Raw genomic sequence first — 25,192 nt, 5'->3', positions numbered from 1 at the left:
TTGTTCCATATTCTAAAACTACAGTCAGTGTCAGCTCGGGCCCAAAATATCTGTTTTACTTTTTATGCGTTATACCTAAATTCCTAAGACCACTGAAACCACTCCTCTCTTCACCATCTTCATCCTTTGAGCTCAGCCCTGGGATATGTTCAGAGGAGATACAGCCCAGAAGGAAGAGATTTGGGGGTTCCATTCCCATGCTCACCAGAGGGCAGGCAGATAGGGTGAGGGGAGAGGAACCCCAGAGGGCAAGTTCACAGAGGAGGGCAAGCAAGGTGCTCAACTGGAACCCTAGGGTGAGGAGAGAAAGCAGAGGTAGGGAGAGAGGCTGAGAGGATGGAGGAGGTCCCGAAAAATGGATGTGAAAAAGCAAGGAATAGGGACGGGGGCTCAGAAGAGGCCGGTGCTATGAGCACTGAGGTAAAGCTCTTGGCATTGACTAGAAGGTAGACCCTGGTGCCCCCAGCAGTGTCTGAATGCAAAAACACCATCGGTGGCAACCATTACTGTCCCCCAATGATTTGGGGGATAAATCAGTTCATACCCCCTGAAAACAAATGAGGCATAAGCACCGTAGGAGGGGAATCTATGAGGTGAGTGAGAAGAGTTCCAATCCCCTTTTCAAGTGTTCAGTCTCCTCCCAGACAATGAAGACCTGGATCCCCATCCCTAGTTTCACCAGCACATCCGATTCTGCAGTATCAAATATGGCAAAATTATAGAACTTCACTAGTTCCAAGGGTGCGGATACTGAATGAAGAGAAAGCGCTTCTCAGAGTTCCCAAAGGCCATAATCCAGGGAGACATTGTCTCCCTTTCCCTGTCCTCCCAGGTCTCATTTGTCCCAGTATCTTAAGTATAGTTTCTGAATAAAAAGATAATTGCACCCACCTGGCCCCTACCCCTCGGGAGTCCCTGTGCTGTTTCTAACCTTACTTCTTGGTCTTTTCCTCCCCGTGCAGCCAGTGGGGGTGGGACGAGATGTGGGCGTGTCTACCCAGGACACTGCAGGCTGATATGCAAAAGAGATGAAACAACATTGTTCATGTGTGACTTATATAGAAATTGCTGCGTCAAGGGTCCTGTACTGGCAGAACCTATCGCGCCACCACGTAGCAGGAAATCTAAGACCACACGCAGCAAACCCACAGGAAAGCCAAGTCGAGGAAAAGTGACTCCGAATCCACCAAAAAGTCCATGATGAACAGAACTCAAATCAACATCATGTCCAATATTTTAAACTCTCCCAGAAATTAATGACAAATAGCCAAGGCTTCCTTCTTCCAGGTCTTCATTGTATAAATAACCCCAAATCTCCTATCATCTACAAGACTATGTCATTCATTAAATAAATAATTTGGGTTCTGTTTGCATCCTCTATTAACCACTGTCATGTCAATGTGTATCCAAGGGGCATGTATCAGTGTGGGTCCTCCAAACAGCAGATGCACAAAAGCTTTATTGGGGAGAGATACCTGTGGTAGACAGAGGACAGGGAGCAGGAGGAGGTGGAAAGAGCCTGCAGGTTGCACTGCAGGTCTGAGAGCTATGAATATGGAGAGAAGGACCAAAGGAGGATTGGATAGGAGGATCCTAAGACTGCTGTTCTAAGAAAGCCTTTTCCAGGCCAATGGGGAGGACCAAAGCACAGGGTGTGGCTCAGAGGCATCCCACCTAGGACTAGGATGGCCAGGCCCTGGAATCCCACTGGGTTCATTCGTTGGCTGGAAGCAGCCCCAGGAGGACAGGGCATCAGAGTGAATGTGGTGGTGGTTGTGGAGAAACCAGCCCCTCCCACAGCAGTTCACTTGAAGGGAGAGAAGAGTGGACCCCCCGTGACTGCCATAGAATAAAAGGAGACGGAGAAGAAAGAGCTGAAAGAGGATGTTTGGCTTTTCAGGAAGACTGACTAATGAAGTATTCATTTATTCATGTGTGCAATAAAATGGACAGAAACACACAGACCCAACATTGGTAATAAGCCTGAAAGCAAGGCCGCCATGGTCTGCTGACTGACATGTGCCTACTCATGCTATAAAATTGGCAAAATCATATCGGAAATGCTCATGGAGAGAAGTACAAATAACAGAACTTCTATTGTTTAGTCCAGTATACATTACTTCTCGGTTCTGTCCATGGTAAATTATCCAAAAGAAGCAAAAAGTATGGGCAGAAAAGTTTTCAATAACATGTTTCCCATTTTAAATATGGGAAAAGCCCAAAAGTTCAATAAAGTACAGCTCAGAATGAAATAATATATACTAAATAAAATGTATAGTTATGTAAAAATGGAACTGCTTGTGGAATAATGGTACATACTAATTACGTTATTTAAAATTGCATCTATACTGTGGTAGCCATTATGCAAAAAAATGTCTCTTCATATGACACAGAAAAATGATGACTTCTCTACTAGGCTGGAAAATAAGATCATTCATGCATTTCCTCTTACCATTTGATGCCCATTAAATTTGTATAGCATTTTTTGTGACAGGCACCAAGTTCCAACTAAGAAGGAAAGGTCAGAACACTCAGGCCTAAACAATTAAAAGCAGCCCTAGAAACCAGATATCCACACCAAAACATTAAATGCCAATTCCCTACCTTTGGTCTACCTACCTAGACCAAAATTAATTCCAGATGGTTTAAAATAATTACAATGTGTAAAAGAAAGAATGAAAAGATTATCAAGGCTAAATTTTTGAGTTGAGAGCCAGGGAATATATTCTTAAATATGGCAATAAAGGTAGAACTCATGGAAGAAAGAAAATATTGAATAAGTAGCATTAAATGTTCAATATTAAACTACCATGTGTCAAAAGAGATCATTTTGAATCCATCCCTATTGTTTTGCACATATCAATAGTTCATTCCTTTTATTTATGAGTATTATTGCTTTGTACAGATATATCAGCCATACATTTATCCAACCACTTTTTGATGGACATTTTGATTGCTACCAGTTTGGGGCCATTGCTAATATGGCTTCTCTGAAATTCACATACGAGTCTTTGCACAGACCTATGCTTTCATTTCTTAGGTAAATACGTAGGAGTGGATTGGATGGATTATGTGATGGATGAATGTTTATTTAAGAAAATAGCAGATTTCCCAAGGGGTTGGCCATTATACATCCCACCAGCAGTATATGAGAGTTCTAGTTGTTCCACATACTGTCAATACTTGGTACAATCACTCTCTTTAATTTTAACCATTCCAGTGTAGTGATATCTCCTGTGGTTTAAATCTGCATTTCTTCAATTTCTTTAATTCCCCCAACACTTTTCTTATATTCACATCCTTATATCCATATCCCTTATCTCTTCTGCTAATGTCTACTTTCTTTGCTTTTTTCCCCCTGGAAAGACTGTTCCTTTTAAGAAGAAAAATAATTTTGAACTTGTTTGAAAGACAATTGTATGATGATTGCATCCTTGGCCAGGAAGGAAAGGAGGGAAGGAGGGAAGGGGACAGAGAGTGGGGAAATATGTTAAGAAGTTGTACCATTAACCTATTTCAAGATGGATTTTAATCAATAAACCTAAAATGCTATTAGGAAATTAAATTGTCCTTAATATTCTACCTTTCAGTATAATCGTATACTCAGAGGAAAATTGAACTTGTAAGCCAGCAGGTTGCAAATTGGCAGCAAGCCATGAAAATGACAAGACTATATTTCCCATGGCATTATGCCCAGAACATGGCCTAGTAACTGCTTATAAGATGTTCTCTTCCAAGGCTAAAGGTTTATTTTTCCTTTTCTTAAGCCTCTTTTGGCCCTGATTTTTAAGCTGAAAAGAAGAGAATGAACCACCACTCCTCCAATACAGCCTACAGAAGTGAGGGGAAGGAGGAAGTATTGCTTAACAGATGCAGAGTTTCTGTTTGAGGTGATGAAAAGTTGGGGTATTGGATGTTGGTGACAGTAGCACAACACTGACAATGTAATTAATATCACTGAATTGTACACTTGAAAGTGGTCAAAATAGGAAACTTTGGATTGTTTCTCTGTTATTACAATAAAAAGTTTTTTTAAGATACTAACAGGATGTTATAAGTGAGAGGAAGAATGAAGAAAAGAGAAAAAAAATAATTGAAAAGCTTTCATATTTGGAAAAGAATTTTAAAAATTATAACCAAAAATTTGGGTACTCCTTTTTTAAGGAAAAAATGACAAGCCTTTACATGGAACAACTACAGCTGTCTACAGCTTCTGACCACATGAAATGTCATCATCTCCATATCTTACTTTCTCCAGGTACAACCTTAGTCACAGGACAGCTGAATGTGAGATTACAATACCTGTAGCACAGAGAACACACTACCCCTCTTCCCTACTAAAAGAAATGACATTCAGTATTTTTCCATAGGAAAATGTGACAGAAACAGGTTAGGTGCTCATTGAAGCGAATTACTTTTTCTCCTGGGTACACACCTAAACTACATATCACAGCCTTCTTTGCAGCTAAGGATGGTCATGTCACTGAATTCTAGCCAACAAAATATAGGTAGAAGTTACCACTTACAGCCAACTATAAATTCCCCCCGGGGGTATCCCACCCTCTTCTATCAAGTATCCTTCAGAAGGATGCTGATACCAGGGAAACCGGGGAAGCCACGTGTTGAAGACGACAGAGCCTCCATCCACTGGGGGCCATCCATGGAAAACAGAGAAGCAAACAAATACCCACACTCTGGATTGGAATGTATGTGAGAAATAAACTATTAGGTTGAACTGCTGAACTTGATGATTTGTTTGTTATGTGAGTTAAGATTACCACAACTAATTTAAAAAAAGACACAAAATAGAGACAATAACATTTACAGTATAGCTTCTCCTCCGTCAAAGAAAAGATCTTTCAAATAACAGTCTATGATTGTGTGGACATAATAGGAAAAGAGTTACCCTGATAGTCTAGTTCCTAGACTTGTATCTAATTATGCACCTGAGGGGCTGGTTTGCAAAAGCTGATGAAATGCAATATACCAGACATGGGTTGGCTTTAACAAGGGGGATTTATTAGCTTACAAATTCACAGCTCTAAGGCCTTGAAAATGTCCCAGTTAAGGCATCAACAGGAGGATACCTTCTCTGAAGACCCAGAGCTCGAGCTGCTCTGTCAGATAGCAAGGCACATGGGGACGTCTGCTGTCCTGCTCTCCAGGGTTTCATTGCTGCAGCTTCTGGCTTCCTTATCTATGGCTTTTTCTCTTAACTTTTCTGAGTATGTCTCTGAGTTTCATCTCTTAGCTTCTGTTTATGTTTTATCCTCTTATAAAGGACTCCAGTAAGAGGATTAAGACCCTTCTTGAATGGGGTGGGTCACATCTCAATTGAAATAACCTAATCAAAAGGTCCCACTCACAATAGGTCTGCACCCACAGGAACAGATTGAAAGAACATGGCCTTTTCTGGGGTACATAACAGCTTCAAACCACGACAAAGGGCAATTACAAAGGTTTTCCCTGGAAGGCCTCACAGGGGAGAGCTGCCCTCCCCACATAGACTTGGCACAACCAGGGCACTGCATAGGTCCGTGCAAAGACTCGTATGTGAAGGGTGCTGCAGGCAAGGACTCAGGCCCCCCTGGCCTGTCATGGTCTTATGCATGTGTTGGGGATTGGATCATGTCCCCCACGAAAGGGTACGTTCAGATTCCAACCCCTGGTCCTGTGGGGTTTTGTAAATAGGACCTTTGAGGATGTTATAAATTAAGGTGTGCCCAAATAGAATGAAATTGGCCTTAATCCAATATGGCTTAAGTCCTTGCAAGTAAAGGAAATTGGACATAGGAGAAGATGCTATGGGAGCAGGCAGAAGCTAGAAGTCAACAGAACCTAGAAGAGTTAAGATGCCACCATGTGCATTACCATATGACAGAAGAGCGAAGGAGCCCCAAAGATTGCCGGCCAGCCAGAAAATACCAACCCCAAGAGGAAGCAAGACTTCTAGCCCGAAACCAGGAGCCAGCAAATTCATGTTGGTAAACGAACACACTACATGGTATTTGTTTCAGCAACTAGGAAACTAAGACTAAGCTTTCCTAGCCCTGGCCCCTCCATTCAGAGGCCTCCCTGTTAGGGACTTGAAGCTAAGGCCTTCCTCAGGCTCCTCTGCTGAGAATTCTTCATGGGTAGAGGATGGGGAGGCCTTGAAGACACTTTTCCTCACTTTGACTCCATAATAAGTACTTTTCCACACCTCGCCCTACCCCTTCTCCCTATCCCCAGACCCCAAGTCCATAAAGCAGCAGGAGCCTTTTATTCAGGGTTAGATGCTTCCCCATGTCAGATCCATCTGACCTTCACTCACGCCATCCAATGGGGGCAAATGAGACAAAGGGGTCCCAGCTCTACTGCTTTAACCTCTTGCTTATACTATGACTAGAAGTGATCCAAGTCTGGACTGCTACCTTCAGCTTGGACTGGTGTGTTAATTGGCTACTCCAACACCTGGCAGCTCAGCTCCCCTTGCTCAGCTCAGCCCTTTACAGTACTTATGTGTAAGTAATATAAAGACTTAAATCAGAACCTCTTACCCTGTTTTTTCCTGATGGTATTATCCCCTTCTAACAAAGCCATAATTTACTCACTTACAATGTTTATTGTTTATTCTCTATCTCCCCCTACTTAATAAACAAGCTCCCCAGGGCAGGGATCTTTGTTTCGTTCACAAATATATCTCAAGAGCCTAGAACAGGGCCTTACACATGGTGTGCCCAGCACATGTTTGCTGAATGAATGAATGCTTTCTTTCAACTATATCATCCATATACAAAAGACCTTAATGTTTCTCTAAATACTGGATCTGCTCTCACTTGCCTCATAAAACTGAAGAATAAATCTTCATAAGAATAGTAACTGCTTTCTGAGATAATATGAGTAATAATTAAATAGCCAGAGATAAGCATTATGTCTCTTCTTAAAATGATATACACCAAAATCCTTAGTAAAATAGCTTTCATCTACCCAATTTACATCAGAGAAAAAGGTAGGATCCAATATCTAAGTTCGGTAGATGAGGAAAAAATACTGGTAATAAATTATCCTATAATGCTGCTGACCATAAACCAGTCCGGCCACACTGGCCTCCTAGTTAGTTCCTAAACATACCTCAGACACGTTCGGCTCAGGGTCTTTGCACTTGCAGTTGCTGATTCTAAGATACTCTTTCCTCAAACATCCACCTGGTTCCCCTCCTCACTTTGTTTAGGTCCATGATCAAGGGTAACCTTGGCAAAGCCTTCCCTGACCACTCTATTTAAAATTCAATGCATTTTCCCCAGGCATTCCCTGGAATTACATAGCATGTAATCTTTTGAGACTGGCTTTCTGTTTTTTCCTCACTCAGCATAATGCCCTTGAGATCCATCCAGGTTGTTGAATGTGCATCAACATTTCCTTCCTTTTCATTTAGCTGAGTAGTATTCCACTGTATGGAAGTATCACATTTTGTTTAGCCATGCACCCAGTGAAGGGTTGTTCCAGGTTGGGATTATTACACATAAAGCTGCTAAGAACATTCATGTACAGGTTTTTTTAAGAACCTAACTTTTCTTTTCTCTAGGGAAAATATCCAGGAGTGTGATTCCTGGGTCATTTGGTAAATGGATGTTTAACTTTCTCAGAAACTGCCAAACTGATCTAGAGTGACTGTACCATTTAACGTTCCCACCAGCAACGTAAGAAAGTTCCAGTTTCCCCATGTCCTTACCAGCATTTGATAGTATTTTTTTTATTTTAGCCATTCTTGTATGTGTGTAGTGGTATATCATAATTTTAATTTGCATTTCCCTAATGGCTACTGATATTCAACATATCTTCATGTGTTTATTTGCCATGTGTATATCTTCTCTGATGACATCTTTTAAGTTTGGTTTACGTGGGTGTATGCATTTGTCAAAACCAAGTGAATGTACACTAAAGATTTGTGCATTTCATTGAATATAAATTCAAGTCAAAAGAAAAAACATTATTTTAAAAGTCTCAAACTGTAGTTAATGACATGCATGCTGAAGGATTTAGTAGGGAGGATACTGATGTCTACAATGCGTAGAATCTGGGTAGTGGGGAAACACAATAAGGAAAGGGTGTTCGTGGTAAAATTCTTTCAATTGTGTTGTATGTTTGAAATTTTTGTTAACATGTTGGGAAAAAATTATTCTGTTCATGAACGAAGGCTTTGAACCACTTAGGTTTCTTCCCACTTGGAGTGTCTTTTCCTTTCAAGTCAAAAGCTGTTAGCTGTCCTGTGGCATTTCCCGCTGCCTAATGGACAGCTGCCTCTGACTATTATCCCTCCAAAACCTTGTTTAATTTAAAGATGTCATGGCTGTCAAAAACAATTCTGTGAAGGAGGTGAGCTGCTTGGGGAGGTCCCTCCAACATGTTTTACAGAGAGAACCTTTCCGTCACCTGGCATTCAACCTCTCCCAAGTCCAATTCTTGGTCCCATTATATTTAAACAAGGAGCTCCTCTAAGGAGCATCCAACTCCTGACCTGTGAACTAAGTATGTGCTTCTGGATATTTTTAGCAAAAACACTGGGCCTAATTTTAACACCCATGACTCTTTGGCTCTATCAGTAAAGAATGTTTAACAATTTGTCATGCTCCTGGGGAAGAATCTAGACCCAGCATCGTGGGATGGAGAACATCTTCTTGACCAAAAGGGGGATGTGAAAGGAAATGAAATAAGCTTCAGTGGCAGAGAGATTCCAAAAGAAGCCGAGAGGTCACTCTGGTGGGCACTCTTATGCACAATATAGACAACCTTTTTTAGGTTCTAATGAATTGGAATAGCTAGCAGTAAATACCTGAAATTATCAATCTACAACCCAGAACCCTTGAATCGTGAAGACGATTGTATAAAAATGTAGCTTATGAGGGGTGACAATGTGATTGGGAAAGCCATGTGGATCACGCACCCCTTTGTCCAGTGTACGGATGGATGAGCAGAAAAATAGGGGCAAAAAAAAAATTGTTATTAATTGTGAAAAGGCTGAGGTCACTATAGCAATAAAACACAGAAGAGAATGTTCCAGCAGTTTTTCAAGTCCTGCTTCCACAGCATCATCTTTTATCAAACAATAAGAGGGAGGAAATGAAAGACATTGTGACATTTCTCCATGCTCGTGCCTTTATCATCTGGTGTACCCTGTGTCTCTAAAACACAGTACTGAAATTCACTTGATTTCATAGACTCAGATAGTAGAAATGCAAGCTGGTGATATAAATCTGCTGAAGAATACATTGAGCTGCTTCTGCAAATCCAAAAAAAAAAAAAAACTTGGGATTTAAGGAATCTGAATTTCAACTTGTTGGACTTCTATCAGTACCAGTACTACACCCTGTGGCTTAATTATAAAAAGGAGCGATTAAGGATATGGATCAATCAGTACTCTTCAGATGATCTCTTGGCTCACACAACTGAAAGGCCATGGACAATTTTCAAGGGCAGTTGGATTCAGGCCCCTATTATGTCATCAGAACCTGTCTTCCTTTCATCTCCAATGGTTACAGGCTACCTTCTGCTGTATTTGATTCAACATCAGACTATGCATGACGGTTTAAAGCAACTAGCAGAATACATCAACTCAATACCAAATCCAATGAGAAAAAGAGCTTACTTACCACCCCAAAGCACAAAATGAAGTTCAAGACCTGAAGCTCTGTGGCCCTGATTGGCCTGATTACGGTCATGTACTATGTACGAGCCAATCAGCGTTCTGATTTGGCTTATTCTAGGTCATAAACTCCACCTCCAATCCAGAGATAGACTCCACTTCCTGAGAATGGGGTTGAGGTGGATCCACAAATGGAAATTTAGAAATTATCACGAGAGGCAGAGTAGATGCTGGACAGAAACAGCAACACACATCACAAACAGAAAGCAAACTACCCCAACAAAGAAGATTCTGTGTCTAAAGAAACCTGGAGACAAGAAGTGAAGTCAAGTACCATCCAAAATCTCTGGCTGCGTTTCAGTCTTCTGGGCCTCAGATCCAATTAATTCTCAGAAAGAAAAGTTAACAACTGAAATCAAATCTGAGCCAGCATTGAGAACATGAGTCTAGGTGATGCACCGTATGAAATACACCCTACAGTTCTGAACAATGATTCAGGACTGTGGACACTATTTGTTCAGATGTCCACATTCTATCCCCGGAACCTGTGAGTATATGACATGATACAGCAAAGAGGAATTAAAGTGGCAGATGAAATTAAGGTTGCTAATCAGCTAATCTTAAAATGGGGAAATTATCCTCATTTTCTAGGTGGGTCCAATGTAATCACAAAGGTCCTTAAAGTGGAAAAGGGAGGCAAAAAGAGGGCAAAGTGATGTGATGTGAGGATTTAACTACAGTTGCTAGTTTTGAAGCTGGAAGGTCAAAAGCCAAGGAGTACAGGCAGTCCCTAAATGCCGGAAAAGTCAAGGAAAGTGATTCTCCTCCAGAGCCCCCAAAAAGGATTGCAGGCTTGCTGATCCCTTGACGTTAGATCAGTAAGACCCATGTCAGACTTCTGACATACATAGCTGTAAGATAAAAAATTTATGTTGTTTTAAGCCACTACGTTTGTGGTAATTTGTTAAAACAGCAATAGAAAACTAACAGAGGCAGAGAAGTATGATAGTCTAGGTTATTGTTCAGCAAATATTCACACTCACACCCCGTCCTACCACTGTGGTTGGAGTGTATTTCCCTTTGACCAACAAAATACTAGCAGAGGTCTTAAGTAGTTAGATTTGACTCTCATGCTCCAGTGATCCTCCTTGAGAAAAGCATTCCTCAGCTGGCCCCAGAACAAAAGGGGTACCTCTGAGCTTAACCCACAGTCTGGAACCATGACCAGCTGATCTGTAACCTGAAGCAGGCACCTAGCCAAGCCAATCCTAGTCCAGCCAAAGTACAGCTGACCTGCAGACTGAGTATAAGAATAAATTCTGTTGTCTGACTCTTCATTCTACTTCAGTTTAATGTTATCTTTCCTTTTTGTTGCTTTCTTGCTGTCATGTTTTGTTTTGTTTTTTTCCTCTTTCTTTTTCTTTTGTCTACCTTCTTTGACTCTCCCTCCTTCTTTGTGGAAGAAATGGAGATGTCCGTATATAGATATAAGCGAGGGTGGTGAATACATAAATACACAACTATACAGGGAACCATCGATTGTTTACTTAGGATGGAATGTATGGTGTTGGAACCAAACTGTCTTAAAAAAAAATGGGTTGATGAGGAAACCTTAAGGGCACTATATTGAGTGAAATAAGTCAGACACACAAGGACAAATATTGCAGGGTCTCACAGACATGAACTAATTACAATATGTAAACTCATAGACATGAAATGTAAGTTACCAGGATATGGAACGAGGCTAAAGAATGGGGAGTGGTTGCTTATTATGAGCAGAATGCTCAACAGGGTTGAACTTAAGTGTTTGAAAATGGACAGAGGTGATGGTAGCACTTTGTGAGAATAACTAACAGTGCTGAATGGGGTGTGAACGTAGTGGAAAGGGGAAGCTGAGAGTCATGTATGCCACAAGAAAGAAAGTTGGAGGTTGAAAGATGGGAATGTATGAACAGTGAATCCTGTGGTGGGCAATGTCCATGATTAACTGTACAAATATCAGAAATCTCTTTCATGAACTAGAACAAATGTATGACACTGTAACTAGAAGTTAACAATACAGGGGAATATAGGGAGAAAAGTATACCTACTGCAAGCTACATATTATAGTTAGTAGTACTTTAACATTCTTTTATCAACAGTAATAAATGTACTATACCAAAACTATGAGTCAATAATGGTTGGGGGGGGTGGTTAGGGGTATGGGAGGATTTAAGTTTCCTTTTTTTTTTTTTTTTTTTTTCTTTATTTCTTTTCTGGAGTAAAGAAAATGTTCTAAAAATTAATTGTGGTGATGGATGCACAGCTGTCTGATGGTACCATGAGCAAATGATTATACACTCTGGATCTTTGGAAGGTGAACAATCTTAATAAAAAAATAAATAAATTCTTGTTGCTGCAAGCCACTTAGTTTTGGAGTTGTTATGCAACATTATTATTGGAGATATAGAGGACTAATACAAAGAATTCCTGACCACAGAGTGTTGGAACCCCTTTATTAAGACATGAATGGAAGTATGTCTGTGCATATGAGGATTACCCACAGATGGCTTTGAGCAAATAGGAAAAGATCTATATACAGCTGTGTACATGTGTGCAGTTTATCTCTTGTATCTAGAGGCATTATGACTGTGTATAATGTGAGGGAATCTATATGATCAGGCTTTACTTCTTAGTTTGCCTCCAGAACTCCTTCATGCCTTCATTATATGTACAGTGGCTAAGAGAAGATTGCCTCCACGAACGACTATCCTTGTGACTTTGAAAAAATCACTTTATCTTTCAATGCTTTGGTTTCATCTGAAAAATGGATAGGAATACCTACCTCATAGGGTTGTTGTGAGGATTTAATGAGTTAATATATGCAAAACATACAGCAAGTTCTATTTAGCTGCTTGCTATTATTATTTCAAACATTGCTGATATCTGTTTAGAGCTCCAAGTTGTTCTTGAGAGTGCCTACTGGCTCAGTCCAGGTCAAGTGCTCCACCCAGCTACCCCCTACCCATTCCAAGGACTGGGAGCCTCCTGAATTAGTTCAAGATAGGCATGTGATATTAGCTGGTCCAGTCACAAGGAATCTTAAGCCTTTGGCTGGAAATTCTGGAACATATACACTCTTTCTGGAATGACATGAACAAGCAACTGCACAACCCCAAGAGATGATGGCATTCCCTTACATAGATGGGGTAAAGCAGTGGAAAGATAAATGGCTGGACTGGGAGAAAGATGGCCATTAGCAATGAAGGTCAAGCAAGTTCCCAGGTGCATTAAACTCAAGGAATCTCCTCTGTGGCCTTGGCACTGGTTTCTTCGTATCTGGGAACAAACTGGAAGGAAGCTGAGCTCCCACTGCAGCAGGGAGGTAGAGGCCCAGAGCCACAAAGCCATGGAGACTCGAGCAGGGAGGTCCATTCAACACTTTTGTTAGAGAATATTTGAGCCCCAGATTCAGTCATCACAGCTGCCCACCCCTTATCCTAAGATGAAGTCCATTCAGATAACATCTTCTGTAAGGGTTAGCTGGGGATCACCCCAAATACTGGTAAAGAACAAATCCAGCTTTATTGGTAAACAGGAATAGCACAGTTGGCTGGGAACTCTCGCCGGACTCAAGCAGCAGCAACAACCTGTCCAGAAAGAAGGGAAAGAAAAAAATACAGAGAGAAAGAAACAAGACGACAGAAAGAGGAAGGAAGGGAGGGAAGGAGGGAGGAAGGGAGGGAGGGAGGGAAAGACGGAGGAAAAGAAAGGAAGGAAGGAAGGAAACTGCAGATCAGGGGGTCTGGATGGGAACACGGGGCTTAGAAGTAGACAATTCAAGGCCCCATGTGCAGGAAAAGGGGCGGGGGGCATGGCACTGCCATCTAGAAGGGTAGCAGCTCTTCCACAGGGATGTTGAGGATGACGTCCATGTCTGGAGTGCACCTGGTGGGAAGCAGGAGGAAGTGGTATGAGAAGCAAAGATGGGGTGCCCGAGTTGGGGGATACAGGGGTACACCCTCAGGGTAGTTCTTCTCTTTAGGGTAGTCCTACTCTTAAGTACTGGGGTAGCCCCATTCCAAACACAACCCATGAACTTTTGCGCATCAAAGGACATTATCAAGAAAATGAAGACAATCTACAGAATAAGAGAAAATAGTTGCAAATCATATATCTGAGAAGGGCTTAATACCCAGACTATATAAAGCACTCCTACAACTCAACAACAAAAAGACTAAAAAAAAAAAAATTTTTTTTAACGGGCAAAGGACTTGAATAGGCAAATCTCCAAAGAAGATAAGCACACGAAAAGATGCTCAACTTCATCAGACTTTGGGGAAATGCAAATCAAAACTACTACGAGATGACTTCACATCCACTAGGATAGCTATTATTTAAAAAACAGAAAATAAGAAGTATTGTTAAGGATGTGGAGAAATTGGGAACTCTTGTACATTGTTGGTGGGAATGTAAAATGGTGCAGCTGCTGTGGAAAATAGGTTGGCAATTCCTCAAAAAGTTAAACATGGAATTATCATATGACCTGGCTATTCCACTTCTAGGCATATACTCAAAAGAACTGAAAGCAGGAACTCAAACAGATAGTTGTCCACTCATGTCCACAGGAGCATTATTTACAAGAGCTAAAAGGTAGAAACAGCCCAAGTGTGCATCAGCAGATGAATGGATAAACAAAATGTGGTATATTCATACAATGGAATATTATTCAGTCATAAAAAGGAATGAATTTTTGATAAATGCAACATGAATGAACCTTGAAGATATCATGTTGAGAAAAATAAGCTAGACACAAAAGAACAAATATTGTATGATTCCGTTTGTATGAAATATCTAGAATAAGCAAATTCAGAGACAGAAAGTAGTTAGAGGTTACCAGGGGTTGGGGAGAAAGGGTACAGAGGATTACCGCTTAATGGGGACAGAGTTTCTCTTTGGGGCAATGAAAATATTTTGGTAATGGGTGATGGTGATGGTAGCACAACACTGTAAATGTAATTAGTATCACTGAATTGTACACTTAAAATGGAAAAAAAGGGGGGGGGCAATATTTTATGTTAAATGGGTTACCACAATAAAAAAAACTTGTGACCCCACAGCCCACAAGTGCACACATATATACAGACACACATATATGTACAGACAAAAAAGTCAAAAATGGAAAAGGAATGAGTTTGGTGGGACTAATGTTTCCCTAAAGAGGTCTGAGGTAAAGAAGGAGCAACAACTCAGCCTGTGAAATATGGAGCCCTTGGAGCCTTCTCTGGAGTCAGGACAACTGGGTTGGCAACCTGGCTCTGCCCCCCGAGCAAGCTGCTCCTCCTCTCTGACCCTTCCCCTTCAGTTGGCACCTACTACGTGCCAGACCCCAGGCAAGCCTCAGTTTCCTCAACTATTAAATGAGCGTTAATAATGGAACTTCAGTCATTGGTGGGGGTTAAATGAGACTGTGTAGACATGAAACACGTGCTCAGTAAAAGACAGGCATTCTTCTTTTCATGAAAGTATCAAGAGGGCTAGGTTCTCATCTGCAACATATTTTCTGTCTCGGTGACCCGCATAATCATTTAAGAGGCTGCAGGATTAAATTCACTCTCTAAAATTTTTCCCAAAGGATCTCATCCACTTGCATGTCTTCAGTAATCAACTGATGCACACTGACATTTAGGGGTGAAATGTCAGGATGCCTGTAATTTAAAATGCTTCAGCCAAAAAGAAAAAGGAAAGAACACAAAGATGAAGAAACTAATATGGCAAATAATATAACTTTCTTTCTAAATCTAGGTGATGTGCAATTGGGTATTCATTTTTACATTCTCTGTACTTTTCTGAATATTTGAAATTTTTGTTAATAGTAGGAAAAATGCATCTCTTTGCTGGCAACACCCAAATTTCCATCTCCAGGAAATACCTGTCCTCTAAGATCTACAATCATAGACTCAGCTGCCCATCTGATGGCTCCGCATTGATGTTTTCAGTAAATCAAACATAACATGTCCAAGTCCACTCTTGACCGCGCCTACATATGCATCCTTCACCTCCATCCCGTCTTCCTTCTGATTTGGCACCATCACCCACCCTGTTACAAAAGCTAGAAGCCTGGGGATTGTTCTCAACACCTCCCTCTCCTGTACCTCCCAAATCCAAACATCACCAAGTCCTAGAGATTCCACCTTCTGAAATATTTCTCTAATCCATCTATATCTCCTGTCTCTTCTGCTACTCACTTTGGCCAGGCAGCTCCCAACTCTCCCTGGACAACTGCCACTGCACCCAGCGAGACCCAGCAACCACTCTGGCTCCTCTCCAGTCTCTTCCCCATGTTCTTTTCAAAGTGACTTTCTTGAAATATAAATCTCAGCATGTCACCGGCTGAAAATCCTTTGCTTTTAGGATCAAGCCCAAAACCCTCACCTTGGCCTATGGGCACTACATGGAGGAACCCAGGAGTCGAGCCCTCCTGCCTCTTCCCAACTACTCTCCCCATCGCTCACATTCCAGTCACACTGGCCTGACTCAGGTCCACATAAACATCAAGATCCCTCCTGCCACACATCCTCTACAGCCTCAGTGCTCAATGTGCAGCCACAACCAGCAGCAGCGGCATTACCCAGGAGCTTGCTAGAAATGCCGGCTCTTGAGCCCTGCTGCAGACCTACTAATTTCAAATTTGCTTTTTAACAAGATTTCCAGGTGATTGCTTTGCATGTTCTAGTTGGAGACACCCTGCTTAGCAGCATGCTATTCCCACATTTTAGAAGGGAAAGCTTCTCCCCCACTCCTGGTGCTTCCTTCCAGGTGGAAGCACATCAGTTGGTGTTTCTGGCCTCTCTTTGCCCCTTTACTCACTCTGCCCCTGGAAAGGGGCCCAGCTACCTGAGTAGGGAAGCTGGAGGGAGGAATCGATCAGCCCACAAGGACCACACACACTCCTCTGCTCCAGGGGCTGGCCCCACCCCCGCCCAGCTCCACCATGACCAGGTGGCTCAATTTGCTGAATTCTGAGTTCAATATTCAGAAGTCAACATGCCTGGAAATATGACCCACATTCTCTAAAATCACCTTATCAGAATAAAAGTGATAATCTGGCCCACATCTGCCTTATCCCTTTCAGTCCTATTTCAATGTGTTCAGAGCTCAGGTAGGTATGGGTGCCTTTTTATCATGTCCCCAGAGACCCCAGCACTGCCACCTAGAAATGCTCTTTCTTCAGCTCTCCCTCCGGCCCCCCTTTGCCCAGTGAACTCCTACACATCCTTCAGATCTTAGCTCAAATATTACATCCTCAGGGAACTCTTCTTTGACTGCCCCAGACTCATCACTGTCCTGGGATACACTCTCCCAGCACCATGTACATCTCCTTCAACAATTTTTATCTCAATTGCAACTTTATATTTATTTGTGGCTCATCATCAATGTCTAGTACCCTCCTTGGCTCTATAGTGGATGGTAGGAACAGGGTTTGTTTTCACTCACACAATGCAGAGCACTTAATAGGCACTTCATAAATTTGATAGTATTTTTCATGAAAGAGAAGAGAATACGATGGTTGCTGATGTGCTCACAGACATTGGGGATTGGTAGTTTGATGGGCTGAGCCTTCTATCATGGGACTTGCCCTTGGGAAGACTGTTGCTGCAAAGGAGAGGCTAGGCCTACCTATAATTGTGCCTAAGTGTCTCCTCCTGAATGCCTCTTTGTTGCTCAGATGTGGCCCTCTCTCTCTAGCTAAGTCAACTTGGCAGGTGAAATCACTGCCCTCCCCCCTGTGTGGGATCTGACACCCAGGAGTATAAATCTCCCTGGCAACATGGAATATGACTCCCAGGGAGGAATCTAGACCTGGCATTGCGGGATGGAGAACATCTTCTTGACCAAAAGGGGGATGTGAAAGGAAATGAATTAAGTTTCAGTGGCTGAGAGATTCCAAAAGGAGCCGAGAGGTCACTCTGATGGGCACTCTTATGCACAATATAGATAACCCTTTTTAGGTTCTAATGAATTGGAATAGCTAGCAGTAAATACCTGAAACTATCAAACTACAACCCAGAACCCTTGAATCTTGAAGACAATTGTATAACAATGCAGCTTATGAGGGGTGATAATGTGATTGGGAAAGCCATATGGACCACACTCCCCTTTGTCCAATGGATGGATGAGTAGAAAAACGGGCAAAAATACAAAAGCACTCAGTGTTCTTTTTTACTTTAATTGTTCTTTTTCACTTTAATTTTTATTCTTATTACTTTCATGTGTGTGGTAATGAAAATGTTCAAAAATTAATTTTGGTGATGGATGCACAACTATATGGTGGTACTGTGAACAACTGATTGTACACTTTGTATGACTGTATGGTAAGTAAATATATCTCAATAAAATTGAATTATTAAAAAAAAAAAGAAAGAAAAAGAAAATGAAGAGGATAATCAACTATGTGGTACTGGCCTAAGGACTGACATGTAGATCAATTGAATAGATTTTAAAGTCCAGAAATTAACCCACGTGTCTATGGTAAACTAATCTTCTTCAAGGGTGCCAAAACCATTCAATGGAGAATAGTCTTTTCAACAAACAGTGCTGGGAGAACAGGAGATCCATGTGCAAAAGAATGAAGCTGGATCCCTATCACATGCCAAACACAAAACTTAATTCAAAATGAATCAAAGGCCTCAACAAAAGAGCAAAAATTCTTAAAAGAAAACAAAGGGGTAAATCTTCATGACATCAAATTTGCCAAAGGTACAGAAGGGATGTACCTTGAAAACATTATGCTAAGTGAAAGAAGCCAGTAACAAAAGACCATGTTATATGATTCTGTTTATATGAAATGTCCAGAATAGACAAATGTACAGAGACAGAAAGGGGATTAGTTGTTGCTTAGGGCTGGCGTATTGGGGGCGGGGAGTGTTGGCAAGAAGGGGAGTGATAACTAAAGGGTATGGAGTTTCTTTTTGAGGTGCTAAAAATCTTATGAAATTGAGTGTGGTAATGGTTACCTAACTCGGTGACTCTACTAAAAACCATTGACTTGTACACTTCAAATGGGTGAAAAGTATGGTATGTGAATTACATCTCAACAAAGCTGCTTTTAAAAAAAGTAAAAGAAGAGGATAATGAAGAAAACGAATCAGGGGAAAAGGAAGGAGAGTGAGTGGAGAAGAAGGAGACAGAGAAAAAGATGACGATAAAGAAAAATGTTTAATTCACAAATGCCAAGATCTGCCACAGATGGAAGGCGGCATTCCAGAAAGCCATGGTGCTGTCACAGAGTGGCCTACTCTGGTGGAGTCTCCAAGCCAAAAAACTGGTTTGGGAAGGAAGTGAGTCCTTCCTTTGGGCCCTGAAGCCTGCAAAGCAGAGCAGACACACTTCTCTCCCTGCAGTGAGTCTTTCCAGCCATTCTTCCCCAGAGCCAACCACCCACTCAACTCTGTCTTTCTGAACAACCTAGGAGCTTAGGGGTACACTGCTTTGGTTGAAACATGGAACCTGGAAACTGAAAGGGTCCTCAGAGATCACCTATCCCAGCATGCTTGCATGCAGATGGGAAACTGAGGCTCAGAGATGGGAAGGGACTTGTGCATGGTCAGTAGCAGAGTGGAGGCAAAACCCCAGGTCTGCCTTCTACAATGGCTGCCTTCCCTAAGAATGGGGGGCTCTACAAGCCCAGAGCATGGTTAGTCTAAGAGACAGCTGCAAAAAGAGCACATACTTGGGTCTCCGAAGCAATACATCCTGAAATATGATCTCTCGGGGTTTCTTGAGCTGGGCCTGGAGCTCTTCCACCTCGGCCTTCAATGTGGGAATTTCCTCCTGAAACTGGTCAATAAACTGAGGAGAGAGACATAGCAGGGGAGAAATGAGAAGCCAAATGTCCCCCAAAGGGAGAAAAGTGAAAAATGGACTAGGAATAAAGACATCTGGGAAAATGTCACGGGCTTCATCAGTGGGCCACTCCGGACTCTGGAGAGGAGCGTCCCTGGGCAGGGCAGGGCTGTCTCAGGACTTAGTAACAATGTTGGATGATGCCGATAAAGGTGAAGGGATTATGGAGAATGGTGACAGTGTTGCAAAGGATGGCATTACTTGATGGTGAGAATCGTTGGGGGCTGGTGGAGATGATAAAGGTCCCTCACACTGATAAATGAGAAAGTTGCAAGACGGTGAAAATTCAATGGGAGCGGAAGGTGATGGAAATGTTCATTAACAATGATAATGAGTGATGGTCAAGACAAGAATTAAGGGGTGAAGATGGTGATGGTTAATGGCAGTAAAATGAATGTTGGTTGAGTGGGTGATGCTTGACGACATTGCTAACAGGTCATGAGCAATGATGTTGGTTAATGAAGCCAGGCCTAGGCCAGCATTAAACCCCTTCCCAAATAAATGACAAGTGACAGCAATGGCACTGGCGAGGAGGAAGGCCATCACCAGAACCGGACACTTCCTGAGCACCACATCAGGACAAACCTGCCTCCCACAGGTGCTGGGGACCACCCACTCCTGTGCTGCCTCACAGAGGGGCTGTGCCGGTTTCAATGTATTGTATCCCCCAAATGCCATTATCTTTGTGGTCTTGTGGGACAGACGTTTTTGGTGCTGGTTAGATTTGCTTGGAATGTGCCCCACCCAGCTGTGGGTGATGATTTTGATGGAATGTTCCCATGGAGGCGTGGCCCTGAGCATTCAGGGTGGGCCTTGATCAGTGGAGCTATATAAATGAGCTGACTCAAAGAGAGGAAACTTAGTGCAGCTGTGAGTGATGTTTTGAGGAGGAGCAAGCTTGCTGGAGAGGAACATCCTGGGAGAAAGCCATTTTGAGGCCAGAGCTTTGGAGCGGACGCCGGCTGCCTTCCTAGCTAGCAGAGGTTTTCCGGACAACATTGGCCATCCTAAGGTGAAGGTGCCCGATTGCTGAGGTGTTGCCTTGGACGCTTTGTGTCCTTAAGACTGTAACTGTGTAGCGAAATAAACCCCCGTTTTATAAAAGCCTATCCATCTCCGGTGTTTTGCATTCTGCAGCATTAGCAAACTAGAACAGGGGCCATCACCTTCCTTGCCTACTCACTGCTCTGAACTTGTCTATGCATTTCACCAGGTCCTGGTTATCCCGGATCTTCTGTAGAAGGGCCTCCTGATGGGGCTGCTGGGCTTTCTGTGGAGAAAGGAGAGCTCTGGCCCCAACAGTCTCTTCCTGGGCAGCAGTGCATGGTGAAGACTGGTGGGGTGGGGGGGCCTAGAGGTAGAGGATGGGGAAGAGAGCAGGGCTGGGAACAGACCCACATACCCACCACAGCAGCCTGGCTACCCACCACAACCAGAGACTTCAGAAGGTTTATTTTCTTCCTCTCAATCTTGTTGGACAAATACGCCAGGATCATTTTGCGCATCTCATTAAGGTCATCCAACTCATCCTGGGGACCAGCAGGAGGGCACTGGTCACCAGCCCTGCCTCTGCATGGGCCAGGAGGGCAGGGGCAGAGGCTCACCGACCTGCTGTCTGTCCTTCATCTGCTGCAGCTGGCGTTCAAGGTTGGCAATCTGGACCGACCTGACAGGATACTCATGGTCCATGTAAGTGCTCAGGAAGTTCACTTCCTCCTGGATCTTCTTGATCTTGGCATTCAGTTGCTCCCCCTGCTGCTTCAGGTCTGGGGGTGGGGGTGAGAAGGTGGGAGGTCAGGAGGGAGAGGAGGCAGGATCCTCCCTCAATGACCCCTCCCAGGAAGCCTCAGAGACCAGGCTCTCCTTGGCCATGGATTGGTGTCTGGCTGAGGCAAACTCACACAAGGCTGGGAAGTGGTGAAAAGTTAGGCCCTTAGAGAGTCCTCCACCCCTGGAGGAGAAGAGGCAATACTGGGAAGGTAAGAGAAACTAAACTGGGTGCCAGATATGCCCCAGCTCTGCCCCTGACTTGCTGCATGACCCTCTCCAAGACCCATCCCTCTCTGGACCTGTTTCCTCACACACACACTCCCAAGGAAATGAGACTGGGGAGATGGGCAACCCTGGCTCCCAGGCACAACCACAGCAGAGTTAAGATAAAGTCTATCCTGCATCCCTCCATAGAGAGGATCTCCAAGGTCAGAGGCTACCCAACATGCTGTCCCTCCCCTCAACCCCTCAAAAGGCTCAGTCTGCTCAGGGGAAAGAGACCACAAAGCCTGGTGAGAGGGAAGCCAATAAACTTGGGTCCTGGCCCAGCCACTGACTCCCTGAGGAGCCCTGGCAGGAAATGTAGCCAGGCTGGGGTTGGATTCTGGCTCCTAGCTGTGTAACCTCGGGCAGACTACTTTGCCTCCCTTAGCCTCAGGTTCCTCATCTGTAAAATGGGGGAATGGCCCCTGCCTTGGAGGTGGTTGTACGGACTGAGTGAGAGTGTGCCATTAAAAAAGCAGATATGCAGGGCCTGGAAAGCGTCCAGTGCTCACTAAGTAAGCTACTAGATTTGCATTTTAGCAATTCTTTTCTGAAAGGTACAGGGTGAATGCCCTGCAGCTGACCTCCTGGAAGGGCCAGGGGTGAGGGTCTCGGAGTCTGCCCCAGGGATTCTTACTGCTTATCTTATTTTCCTCTTTCTCCTCCCACTCCTGAAGTTCACGCGTCAAGTCCTGCAGCCTCTTCTTGTTCGAGTACTCCAAGATGTCCATGACGGTCTGCAGGAGAGGTGGGGTCAACATCCTCCAGCCTCTGCCAGCACTGCAAAAACGCTGGTTCTCGGGGAGAAGGGCAGTGCAGCCTGCCGTGGTCACTCAGCACTTCCTCAGAGGAGACCCCAAACCAGCCCCACACCCAGGCAAGGCAGCCAAACTAGAGGGTGGAGAACAGTCACCTACCACCCCCCATACCCTGCCCTCTCCTCCTACCCAACCTGAGCTGATCACACAATCCCAGTCACACAGGCCGAACCCAGGCATCAGTTCCTACTCCCCTCTCTCATCCGAAATGTCTCCACGTCATACAGATTTTACCCCCAAACAACACTCATACTCATGCCCTTCTCTCCATCCCCACTGCCACTATCTCATTCAAGTTCTCTTTGCTTCCCATCTGAAACAGTACAAAACCTACTTCCCACTGCCCTGCAGATAAGGTGCCACCTCCTTACCTTGGCTGACCAGGACCTCCCTAATCTGGCCTATGCTAACCTCTCATTTCTCTCCAATCCCATCCTCATCCATTATCATTCAGTCACTCTAAACAACATGTGGCTCCCTGAACCAGCTATGCTCCCTCTTACCCCAGGCTTTCTGCAGTTTTCTCTGCCTGGAATACTCTCCCATTCCCTACCAGTTAACACGTACTCCAGCAGGTTTCAACCCAAGCATCACTTTCTCTGGAAGACTTCCTGATCCTCCCCCTCTGAGCTCCCAAGCCTCACCCCCATGAGAGTCCTAAGTGTCTGTGACCCCACTGAAATGTGGGATCAATGTGGACAATGAGGGTGTCCTGCTGACCACTGTTTTCCAAGGACTCAGCCCATTAGCGGCACTCAGAATGAACAAAAAAAGGGTAGATGGACCCACGGGGAAAAATCAGAGAACAACCTTGTCTAAGTTTGGAGAATGTTCTAATAACTTTCCTTGGGCAGAATAACTACAGATCTTTTTGACCTCTGTCCCCCCAAGAAGTCTGAATTTTCCTCTCATCTTGCAGGCCCTGGGTGCACTCAACCCCTCACTCTCTGGGAAGGCTGTGCAGTCAGAGGAAGCTTACTTCTCCAAATTAAACCATATTCTCTGACTCTTCTCCAGCCCAAACTCCTAGGTTCCCTGTGAACCTTCAGCCCTCTCATCCAACATCACCAAGCCTCTTCTATAGGATGCTTGCCAGGTCCTCTGCAAAATCAACCTTCAAGCACAACTACAGGTGCCACCAACGGGATGAGGTAGTAATAAATAGCACAGTGGAAAAAGCCAAAATCCTGGCAGCTGGGTTCAAATCCCAGCTCCGGAACTTGCTAGTCAAACTGCCTGTGTTTCCATTTCTTCATATGTAAAATGAGGATGATAGTATTCACCCCATAGGGTTGCTGTAAGATTTATACAGATATACAGAAATCACTTAGTGTTACACTGCATACATGTTTGCTAATGGTGGTGGGTAGCAGCTTTACACCTACTGTGTGCCAGGTACAACCCACCTTTGGAGTAGGTGCTATTGAACCGCATTTTACAGATGAGGACACAAGCTCAGAGAGGCCAGGTTAACTCACTCAAGTCCCCGTTAGTAAGTGGTGGTGTTGGGATGGGACCCCACTTCAGTCTGATTTCAAAGCCCAGGTGGGTGGGGTGAAGGGTGGAGGGTATGTATTTTCCTGATAGAGGAAGCAGCGTGTGTCCCGGAGAGAGCAGGAGAGGGCGCCCGAGCGCTCAGGAAGGTAAGGGGGAGTCGCGGGCACGCAGGCTGCCCAGAAGGCAGAGGCGGGGCTGCGGGGCCACGGTGCGGGGCCTCACCCCGAGGATGCTCTGCTCCTGCAGCATCTTCCGCACTTTGAGGGCCGTGCTGTCCTCCATCTCCTGGATGGTCTTGACCAGATCCTGGTTGAGCTTAATGAGGAAGTCCTCGTGTCTGCGCAGCTCCTGGAGCGACGTTCGCCGATGCCTGAGCATCATCTGCGGGCGGAGGGGAAGGAGGTGGCACTGCCCCGGGGCCCCGCGGGAGCCGCCGAGAACCAGGAGGCCAGTTTCTTCCAGCCGGACACCCGCCCCCTAGTGGCCATGACTGGTAAATGAGGCCCGAGTGGGCGGCGGTTCCCCATTGTCTGCACCTCGAAATGGGAGCGCTCCGTTACTGTTTCAACCATTCTAAACGCAGATTTTTTCCCGTAATTTTACATCTCTTAATCTTAGCATCTTAATTGTTCACAGTCTAATTGACAAATATTTTATTTATTAGGGGGTAAATAAAAGTGTATCTTATCAATGGAATCTTAGAATCAATGAAATACAGTCATAGTAATAATATAAAAGGCCCCAGGGAGGTAAGAAAGTGGCAGAGATGGCTGGCCATGACTGGAGGAGAAGCGGGGATAGAGAGTGAATAACAGCCACCATTTCCTGTCAGGCAGCGGAGCTAAGTACTCCCTCATTTAAGACAACGCCCCTATGGAAGCAATGAGGGCCTGAGGGGTTAGCTGACTTGCATGAGGTCACACCCAGCAGCACCATAAAATTTACAATAATAACTAATGATTGTTGAGGGCCTATTATGTGCCAGGCACTGTGCCTCATTCAGCATGTGGTATCAGTTAATCCTCCAAAAGCTCTGTGTTTATTAACCCTATTTTACAGATAAATGTCGGCACAGAGAGGTTAAGTGACTTGTCCAAAGTCACGCAGCCAGGAAGTGGTGGCCCTGGGATTGGTAAGCCAGACTCCTGACTCCTACTGTCCATCTTGCCACCTCACTAAGGCAAGGAACTAAAGGACTTATAACAACAGGGCCTGGCTGAACAACTTAATGATTCAGACTTGAAAACCAGGCCTAGAGGCACCTTGGTTCAAATCCCAGCTCTATCACTTACCATTTAAGGTAATCTGGACAACTTAACCTCCCAAAGCTCCC

The 25,192-nt window shown here is 44.0% G+C and overlaps 1 protein-coding gene across 5 annotated transcripts in view; it reads right to left on the bottom strand.

Annotated features, from left to right (window-relative positions):
- Positions 1 to 12,006: 12,006 nt before the first annotated feature.
- C19H20orf96 (chromosome 19 C20orf96 homolog) overlaps positions 12,007 to 25,192 on the bottom strand; it is a 32,846-nt gene continuing 19,660 nt past the window's right edge. For 2 of the 5 annotated variants that reach the window (XM_037812139.1, XM_037812136.1), the window contains 7 exons: positions 24,082 to 24,240; positions 22,182 to 22,281; positions 21,119 to 21,276; positions 20,938 to 21,039; positions 20,694 to 20,780; positions 19,338 to 19,456; positions 12,007 to 13,552 (listed from right to left, as the gene is read on the bottom strand). In XM_037812139.1, coding sequence (XP_037668067.1) covers positions 13,492 to 13,552; positions 19,338 to 19,456; positions 20,694 to 20,780; positions 20,938 to 21,039; positions 21,119 to 21,276; positions 22,182 to 22,281; positions 24,082 to 24,240 — 786 coding nt within the window. In that variant the 3' untranslated portion in view covers positions 12,007 to 13,491. The remainder of the gene's footprint in view (positions 13,553 to 19,337; positions 19,457 to 20,693; positions 20,781 to 20,937; positions 21,040 to 21,118; positions 21,277 to 22,181; positions 22,282 to 24,081; positions 24,241 to 25,192) is intronic. The other 3 variants (XM_037812138.1, XM_037812135.1, XM_037812137.1) reach the window with 3 other exon arrangements.

Source organism: Choloepus didactylus, chromosome 19 (genome assembly GCF_015220235.1).
Source record: "Choloepus didactylus isolate mChoDid1 chromosome 19, mChoDid1.pri, whole genome shotgun sequence".
Classification (NCBI taxonomy): domain Eukaryota; kingdom Metazoa; phylum Chordata; class Mammalia; order Pilosa; family Megalonychidae; genus Choloepus; species Choloepus didactylus.
The sequence above is the reverse complement of the archived record's forward strand: the minus strand, read 5'-3'. Positions and strand labels throughout refer to the sequence as shown.